Raw genomic sequence first — 10,603 nt, forward strand, 5'->3', positions numbered from 1 at the left:
CAACAATAAAGGTAACGATGATGATAATGATAATATCAAGAACAGCAACAATAAGGGAAGGAGAGAATGTGATCACTGACCAAATATCTATGTTACCGGTATATGTATGTTTCACTTAATCATGAAATACTATAAATATGTTGTCATATAAATATCAAAACGGAACACGCATTCAGAAACCACATCAAGGCTTTAGACATGAAAGCAAATTGAACATGACATTAATGACACCAAACGCACCTCAGAATATGAAAATGTCTCCGTACTCGCACGAAAGTCGTCGCGGAGACTTGCGTTTGACGAACACGTTTCCTTTTAAGTTCTGAAGTGATAACACAGGCAACGAGTCATCACCGGAGACGCATGTTCGGAGCAGTGTGCGACATGCTCCGCGGAAGGAAGGTAGACTGCTGAGTCCATCTAGCGTCCTTTTTCAGTTGGCGAAAGTTCACTTTGGATTGACTGCAACCGTTTCAAACCGTCTTTGCGAAGATATATTTGCTTATATTGTGACTGTATTCATCCCTATTTTTTCTTTGCAAGTCATGCTATTGTTTTTCCTTCTTTTTCCATTCACCTCAGTCAATATTACGCTTGTAAATAAGAATAAAACTGTAGGTTGTAACATATCTGTTATCTGCAAATTCTTCGAGTGTATCTACTTACAGGTTACCAAGTTGTACATTTAATCATCAGTGCAAAGAAGAGCCCGAGCGACTAGTTTCGTTGTACCACTAAAAGCGATGGTAATAGGTAAGTTGGCATCTGGCTTTGAAAATTTTAGTAAAGGTGATAATAATTCTCATTACTGTTATCACTGGTTCTAATAGTAGTAGTTGTAGAAGTAATAGGAGGAATAGGAGCAGTGGTGGCAGTAGTCGTAGTAGTAGTAATAGTTGTAGTAATAGCATTACTAGCATTACTACTGGCACCATTATCGATAATTATATTATCATTAGGTTAATTATTATTTTCATCATTATTAGAGTTACTACTACTGCTGTTGCTGCTACTACCGCTACTGCGACTACCACCACTACTAGTAATACAAATGCTGCCGCTGCTATTGTTTATGTTCTTGTTGGTGCGACAGTTATAGTTGCAGCTGCTATTCATATTACAGAAATTATTATTTTTCTTATCATTATAATTATTGCTATTATTATGATGGTCATTATTATCATTATTATTATTATTAACATCGCAATATTATCATAATTATTTTTATAATCATTATTGTTATTGTCGTTGTCGTTTTTGTTGTCATCATTATGATTATTACTATCAATATTATCAATAATAGAAACTTTAATAGTAATAGTAACAGTATCATTATCATTATCATCATTATTATTATTACTATTATCATTATTATAGTTGTTGTTATTATTATTATCATTGTTTTTGTTGTTGTTTTATAACTATTATCATCATTATAATCATCATCATTATTATCATCATTGTTATTATTATCATTAACATATGTCTATTATTATTGTCACTATTATTATTATTATTATTATTATTATTATTATTGTTGTTGTTGTTGTTATGATCATTATTTTTATTATTAGTATTGTTATTATTAGTATTGTTATTATTATTATCATCATCATTATTTTTATTATTATTATTATTATTATTATTATTATTATTATTATCATCATCATTATGATTATCATTATCATTTTTATTATCATTATTATTAGTATTATTATCATCATTATTATTATTATTATTATTATTATTATTATTATTATTATTATTATCATTATCATCATTATTATTATTATTATTATTATTATTATCATCATCATCATCATCATTATGATTATCATTATCATTATTATTATCATTATTATTATTATTAGTATTAGTATTAGTATTAGCATTATCATTATTATCATTATTGTTATCATTAATGTCATTGTCATTTTATTATTATGATCACTATCGTCATTATCATTTTTGTTATTATTAATATTATCATTATTACTATTATCATTCTTATTAGTAGTAGTATTAGAAATAGTATTAGTATTGCTATTATCATTATTATTATTTTTATTGATATCACTGTAATTGTCATTATATTATTATCATTAATATGATCACTATTATCAGTCTTATTATTAGCGTTACTTTTATTATTATTATTATTATTATTATTATCATTATTGATATTAGTATTATTATTATCATTGTTATTAGTACTGTTTTACTATTATCATAGTACTAGTGGTAGTAGTAATAATAGCAGATTTGATAGTAATTATTATTGTTATCATTATCATTATTATTATTATTATTATTATTATTATTATTATTATTATTATTATCATTATCATCATCATCATTATCATTATCATCATCACAATCATCATCATCATTATTGTTATTATCATTATTACCATTATTGTTATCATTATTGTTATTATTATTATTATTATTATTATTACCATTATCATTTTTATTGTTATTATTATAGTTATTATTGTTCTTGTTGTTATAATTATTATTATATTTATTATTATTATTACCATTATCTTTTTTATTGTTATTATTATTTTTATTATTGTTGTTGTTGTTATAATTATTATTATTATCCTTATTATTATTATTTTCATTATTATTATTAATGATAATCCTTCTTATAATCATTATCATTATTGTTATTATTAACATCATCATCTTTATTATCATTATCATTATTATTATTATTGACATCATATAATTAAGATATCATATAATCATTATTATTGTCATTATTATCATTAGTAGTAGTAGTATTTTATAATTATTATTATTATCATAAAAGTATTATTAATATCATAAAAATATTATTATTTTGTTGTTATTATTATTATTATTAATATTGTTATTACTCTTATTATGTTTTATATATTTTGTCATCACCAATTATTGTTTCTATTATTAATATTGTCCCTTTTACCATTATTATTATATTCATTATTATCATTAGTAGTAATAGTAGTAATGTTATTATCATTATTATTATCATTTTCATCATTGTGATAGCGAGGTTTTACATTGAGTAGATAGGCACTATCTGCGGAGGGAGTAAGAGTTGCCCACTCCGTTTAAGTGGGTCGTGAGTCATGGTTGGTCTGGTACTGGTCCTAGAGTGACCTAGGTTCGAGGCCAGGTCAGGGAGGGTTGTCATATGTCTATATTAAAGCAGTAATGCATTATTCCATCTTTCATTCTTCTTATTATTATCATTCTTATTATTATTATCATTATTATTGTTGTTGTTGTTGTCGTTGCTATTACTGTTATTATTATTATTACTATTGTTGTTTTTATTATTATTATCATTATTATTATTATTATTACTACTATTATTATTATTATTATTACTACTATTATTATCATTATCATTATTACAATTATTGTTGTTATTGTCATTATAATTATGACACTATTAACATCACTGATAATAAAAGTAATAGTGATAATAATGATACTAAAAATGATTATGATAATAATAATAATAATGATAATAATAATAATAATAATAATAATAATAATAATAATAATAATGATGATGATAACAATGATGATAATAATAATGACAATAAAGAATAATGATAATAATGAGAAAAAAGAGAAAGATGATAATCTTAATAGTAATAATAATAATACTGTTTTGATTACAAATAGATGACTTGTAGATTAAATGATGAATCTCTCTCTCTCTCCTCTCTCCCTCTCTCTCTCTCTCTCTCTCTCTCTCTCTCTCTCTCTCTCGCTCACTCTCTCTCTCTCTCCTCTCTCTCTCTCTCTCTCTCTCTCTCTCTCTCTCTCTCTCTCTCTCTCTCTCTCTCTCTCTCTCTCACCTTCCTCTCTCTCTCTCCTCTCTCTCTCTCTCTCTCTCTCTCTCTCTCTCTCTCTCTCTCTCTCTCTCTCTCTCTCTCTCTCTCTCTCTCTCTCTCTCTCTCTCTCTCTCTCTCTCTCTCTCTCCTCTCTCTCTCTCTCTCTCTCTCTCTCCTCTCCTCTCTCGCTCCCTCTCTCTCTCTCTCTCTCTCTCTCTCTCTCATTGTCATTATAATTGTTGTTATTATGTTTATTATTATTATTAATATTATTATTGTTATTATTATTATTATTATTATTATTGTTATTATTATTATTATTATTATTATCATTATTATTATTATCATTATTATCATTATTATTATTATTATTAGTGTTATTATTATGATTATTGTTATTATTGCTATTATCATTATTATTATCGTTATCATTATTATTATAATTATTAGTAGTAGTAGTAGTATTACTGTTATTACTATCATTTTCATTATCCTTATCGTTATCTTTATTACTATTATTATCATTATCATTTTCATTATCATTATCGTTATCTTTATTACTATTACTATCATTATCATATTCATTATCATTATCATTATCTTCATTACTATTACTATCATTATCATTGCTATTATGTGTTTTATCGTTATTATGTTTACAATCATTATTATTATTATTATTATTATTATTATTATTATTATTATTATTTTGTCCTGGACGTGACGTTAAACTGCACCCAGGGTTCCCTTGGGCAAGGAGGGGGCCCCGCAGTTCCTCCCGTGGCAGGAGGCATCCGGGTCTGTTGCGTAGCATCTGCGTGGAGGATATTGCGCCTACTCCTTATCTCTATATTGGTCTGCCTGCTTGTATGTTGGAATGATGTTTCTTTATATCCGTACGTGCCTGTTTTTATCGTTATCATGTTTACAATTATTATTATTATTATGGGATTTTAAGCTTTTCTGCACTGGCTGGTCTTATTGCCGTTTTTCTTCCTGTTAGGCGAGTCATAGCAAATGACTAAAGGCTAACAGGTGTCCTTCTCCTTTAAAGTTCTAGCACTTTTCTCAGTATTCGTGCTGTCCCCAATAAAGCAGTCTTCTGCAGTACTCCAACCTCTGGCACAATGTCCATATTTTCAATCCAACATTCAAGATCTTTTGTAACACTTCCGAGGGCACCAATCACTACCGGAACAACTTTTGCACATCGCAGTTCCCACAACCTTTTTATTTCTCTTTTCAGATCTTGGTACTTTTCTACCTTCTCTAACTCTTTTTCTGCAATCCTCGTATCCGCAGGTACAGCAATATCAACTATTAGAGCCTCTTTCTTTTCCTTATGAATGACTATAACATCTGGTCTTCTTGCCTGAATGACATTATCACATTGTACATTGATATCCCACAGAATTTTCACGGCCTCGTTCTCAACAACACCCTCTGGGGTGTGTTCATACCACTTATCTGAATGCTGAAGCCCATGTTTCCTACATAAATCCCAGTGTACTTTCTTTGCCACGTTATCGTGACGTTTTTTGTACTCTTTCTGAGCTAATTTCTCGCACTCTGAAACAATATGTTGTATGCTTTCACCTCGTTTACCACACATTCTACACAGTGGACTGTCGTTGCTCTTATCTATATAATGCTTCACGTAGTTGGTCCTTATTGCTTGCTCTTGTGCAGCACATATGACAGCTTCCGTTCCAACCTTCAAATCACTCCTTGACAGCCATTCCCAAGATTTAACCCTGTCTACCCTTTCTGGCATCTCTCTAACGAATTGCCCATGCATTGCCTTTCCTGTCCATTTCTGTTTGAGCTCTTCTGCCTTTCTCCTTTTGAATTCTTCCTTCTCCATTGTCTCCTCTGTCTGTATGGTTCCTGAAGCACACACACCTCTTATCAACAACTCTTCTGAGTTTGCCACATAAAAACCTAAGCTGTTTTCTTCTCCTTTTACACATTGTTCCACACTGATAAGGCCACGACCTCCTTCCTTCCTTTTTACATATAGTCTGTCTACATCACTCTTTGGGTGCATGGCACCATACATTGTCAGGTTTTTTCTTGTCTTTCTATCGATACTATTCAGTTCTTTCTCTCTCCAGCATATTATTCCTGCTCCATATCTGAATATTGCTACTGCCCAGGTATTAATTGCAGTTATCTTGTTTCTTCCATTCAACTTGGACTTTAGAATTAACCGCAGCCGTCGCTTATACTCCTTCATTGTTTTCTCTTTCATTTCATTCTCCTTCACCTTATCTAATTCCACAATACCCAGATAAGTATATCCTTCTTGTCCAACTTCTTTTATTATCTCATCATTCGGTAATTCTATGCCCTCACATCTAACAATCTTCCCTCTTTTTAGGACTAGAACCCCACATTTCTTGATTCCAAATTCCATGCCTATATCATTACTAAAAATGTGAGTAGTCTGTATAAGGGAGTCTATCTGTTCTTCACTCTTGGAATATAGTTTTAAATCATCCATAAAGAGTAGGTGATTAAGTTTATACTCCTTTGTCCCCCACTCATAGCATACATTTACCTTTCTGAGTAATGACGATAAGGGTATCATGCTCAAGACAAATAATAATGGTGACAAACTATCCCCTTGGAATATCCCTCTTTTAACATCCACATCGCCAAGTTCCTCTCCATTGGAAGTTAAGGACAACTTCCACTGCACCATGCTTCTTTGCAAAAACTCTCTCACGTTACCAGCTATTCCAAACATTTCCATGCACTCACTAATCCAACTATGGGGAACGAAGTCATAAGCTTTCTTATAGTCTATCCACGCCATAGCCAGATTAGTGTGCCTTTTCCTGCAATCCTTCAAGATTGTTTTGTCAATCAATAACTGATCTTTTGTACCCCGGCTCTTTCGCCTGCAACCCTTCTCTTCATCAGGTAGTAGATGTTCTTTTTCTAGGTAATCGTACATTTGATCAGCTATGATTCCTGTCATCAGTTTCCACATCAGTGGAAGGCATGTTATCGGCCTATAGTTCTCAACCGCATTCCCTTTCTTGGGATCCTTCTGGCACAACACAGTCCGTCCATGTGTTAACCATTTGGGAAGGGAATCCGTTCCCATCAAAATCTTATTTAGTTGGTTAGCAATTCTGTCGTGCATGTTGGTCATGTTTTTGATCCAATATCCCTGGACACCATCTTTGCCTGGAGCCTTCCAGTTTGGCATTTTCTTAGCTTGTTTTCTGACATTTTCAATACTTATAGTGACCCCTTCCTGTGAGTGTCTCCCTTTAACTTCATTCTTTAACTCAGACAGCCATTCTGCACCTTTGTTATGTTCCTTCTCCACTGTCCAAATATCACCCCAAAACCTTCTACTCTCCTCAGCATCTGGTACCTCGTTTGTTCTAGCTTCACCCCCATTCATTTCCTTGTAAATTTTTTTCTGGTCAATACTAAATGTTCGATTTTGTCTGAACTGGTTAATCCTTTGATCGTATCTCTTAATTTTTGCACTTTTGGCAATCATTCTTTGTTTCAATTCTTCAATCACAGTTTTAATACCTTTCTTATGCACCCGATATTTCTCTTTCAGTCTCTGCAATGTTTTACTTTTCTTGTGGCTGAGTTCACCTCTTAGGTCTCTCTCTAGTATGTTTACATCTTTCCTTATTCTTTTGATATCATCTTCAATGCGGCGTTTCCACCAAGGATCTTTCTTAGCTCTAAATTCCGGCTTCTTTAACCCTAGCTGTTCTGCAACCCATACAGTTGCTGCCCTTATCAATTCATTAGTTTCTGTGATGTTTTTGGTTTCAATGTGACGAATCACTTGATTTACTCTATTAATTTCTCTCTTCAGTTTGTTCTTATCAACCTTTTTAAAGGATATTCCTTCTGCGGTTCTCTTTTCAACATAAATTTTTCTTAGATTCTCAACAATTACCCTTTGACTCTCAGACAAGATATTCTCTAACACATCATCTTCGACAACAAACCCACCATTTTGCTGATCATTTTCCTCCACATTTACATCGTTCACCAAATTTTCCTCAACATCGACATCCACAAAGTTTTCGTTATATATCTGCTCTCTACCATCCTCCTCATCATTACTAGCTTCTCTTTCCTCTTCCTCTATAACACTTCTTTTTATCATTTCCAACTCAAGTTCTGAAAGCCAACCGTTCCTTCTGATGACACATATACGTTGCTCAGTCGACTCAAACCCTCCTCTGTTCCTCCATTCTCTGAACATTCTTTGCCTCTATCCTCTGATAGGTTTTCCATTTTCATCAAATGGTTTACTTCTGCAAAAACATTCCATAACTACTTTATTTACTTCTTTATTCCACTTTGTTCTGACAGTATTAGGATAACGACCGGGTCTCCGCTGTCGAACCGGAGAACACCTGCCGGGCGAGTGACCTTCACATAAAGTTCCAGCCCCATTCACGCCGTTGTCTGTGTTATTTTTATTTGACATTACACTCATAAGGAGGATTGTGGTGATAGGGTGTCACAACCACCAGTATTTTTATCGTGATACCATCACTAGGGAGGCTGCTATTCAAAGCTAAAGAGTCCCCCCCACCCATGAGACAGACTAACCCCCGCCGGACGCCAACCCGGTACTTCATGGTCTCGGGGGACTTTTATTATTATTATTGTTATCATTATTATTATCATTATTACTATTATTATTATTATTATTATCATTATTATTATCGTTTACTATTTTTATTATTATTATTATTATTACTACTACTATCATTAATATCATTATAATCATTATTATTATTGTTACTGTATTTGTTGATGTTGTTGTGGTTATTATTATCCCGTTTGTTGTTGTTATTTTGTTAATGTCATTATTATCATTATCATCATTATCGTTATTATTATTATTATAATTATTATTATTAACATTATCATTATTATTATTATAATTACTATTGCTATTATTATTATTGTTATTATTATTATTAATATTATTATCATTATCATTATCATCATCCTCTACAGTAATAGTAGTAGTAGAAGAAGCAGTATTTGTAGAAGTTTCGCAATGAACGCTTGTGATTACCATCATATGTTCATGGAATCAGATCAGCCTTGTACAAATAAAGAAATGATGAGGAGACGGTTATGAAGGCGGAAATGATGAGAGCAATGAGCAGCATCTGTGGCAGCAGCAGTTACACTACAGTAACTACAACTGTGTGCATCAATGCGAAAATCTAAAGGAAAAGGAGTAATAATGATGAACATGTATAATGATGATGGTGTTCATAAAAATAAACGCATAGCTTATTGCCGATCAAATTAAATAAAAAAAATTAAGAAGCATGATAGGTACTCGTACTGTGAAAACTGAGAACAAACGCATGAAAGGTATTTTTTTTCAGATTCCCCCCTGTATGCTGTTATTGTCTTATTGGTAATCGCCCTTGTGGCTACGGTGACCGCCTTTGCTTGCTACTACAGAGCAAGGCGTCGGGTAAGTGCAACACACACGTACAAGTCGTACATACCCACAAATGTGATGAAATATATCGACGTAAGATGAAGTGATATTATTGCATTTAAAAGTTTGCCTGCTTGCGAAATTCAGATAAAAAGAAGAGCGAGTAAAGCGATTCCAGATCGTCCAGAATTAAACATTTACTTGCCACAAAGAGTTTACATGTAAAATATAATATGATACCTGGGAAAGTTATAACCGCAGTCGAATTCCTCTCTTCACAGATAGACATCTCACGCACGGGTGAAGCCTCTGGAGGCATCCGTGGGTCGCGTCCTCCCCGGCGCAAGCCACCACCCGTCCCTCGCTCCCTGCAGCCGCCCTCTTCTTCGCCCTTCCACTCCGCCTCGGAGCATCCTTTGGGGGCTTCGGCGAATTCCGGTCAAGAGAACAGGCATCTCAAGTCAGCGTCGAAACGCCACAATCTTCATGGTAGATCTGCTGACTGCCACGCTCTTGGAGTCTGGTCTGAAACTCAAGAACAGCCTCAAGGCTTGCACTCAGACTCTGAACCTCTATCTCTAGGAAGTCCCGGGATCGAGGCACAATGTCCCTACTTGGATAAAAGCTCTCCTAATCTGAAGGCTTCACTGGCGGAAACCAAACAGAGCTCTCGAAACCGCTGCCTGTCAGACCTGCGTTCTGAACATTCAAGTGAGAGTTCAACTATAATGAAATCCAACAAGGAAATAAAGTTTAGGAAAGATAATTCCGCGGCGGGAAAGATTCAGATAAAATCAGCTTTTTCCCTGGAACTCGCTCTAAAAATGGAGGCGAGATCATTAACAAGCAAACCTCCAAGTTCCAAGAACGTGATAGAGCAACGCAGGTCCTTTTCGGACCAGGAACCTGATTACGTTAGTCTGGGCGAAGACTCGGAAGATAACTGCGGATCAAACTCAGCCACTCTGCAAAGACCACTAGGAGGTAGGACCGTTGAGCAGCAGCAGCTCTATGGCGTGCAATATATGAACGTGATAGAGGTCTCGGGACCTTACATGAATGTCATTACTACCAATTCCCTTGCGAAAGGTCGCACCCCGGAGCTGCACAAGGCCGTCTCAGATCCTGAACATCTCTACGAATCCCTGGGCGAAGACGAGCAGGAGGAAGGGCGGTCAGGCAATGCCACTTGGCAAGGCATGATAGGGCCACAAACTCTTAGAAGAATGAGAGTAAGGACTAGAGAAGACTGGCGGAGCATGGAGAGGGATTCACACCCGTATGCCAATCCTTGCAGCACCGACGACGA

General features: G+C 33.8%; 1 protein-coding gene across 1 annotated transcript in view; it reads left to right on the plus strand.

Annotated features, from left to right (window-relative positions):
* Window positions 1-357: 357 nt before the first annotated feature.
* Window positions 358-10,603, plus strand: part of LOC125039677 — a 10,628-nt gene continuing 382 nt past the window's right edge. Inside the window, exons 1-3 of the mRNA XM_047633871.1 lie at window positions 358-753; window positions 9,236-9,327; window positions 9,576-10,603. The exon at window positions 9,576-10,603 is cut by the window's right edge and continues 382 nt beyond it. Of these exons, the coding sequence (XP_047489827.1) occupies window positions 744-753; window positions 9,236-9,327; window positions 9,576-10,603 (1,130 nt within the window). The 5' untranslated portion in view covers window positions 358-743. The remainder of the gene's footprint in view (window positions 754-9,235; window positions 9,328-9,575) is intronic.

This window comes from Penaeus chinensis, chromosome 27, assembly GCF_019202785.1.
Source record: "Penaeus chinensis breed Huanghai No. 1 chromosome 27, ASM1920278v2, whole genome shotgun sequence".
Classification (NCBI taxonomy): Eukaryota; Metazoa; Arthropoda; class Malacostraca; order Decapoda; family Penaeidae; genus Penaeus; species Penaeus chinensis.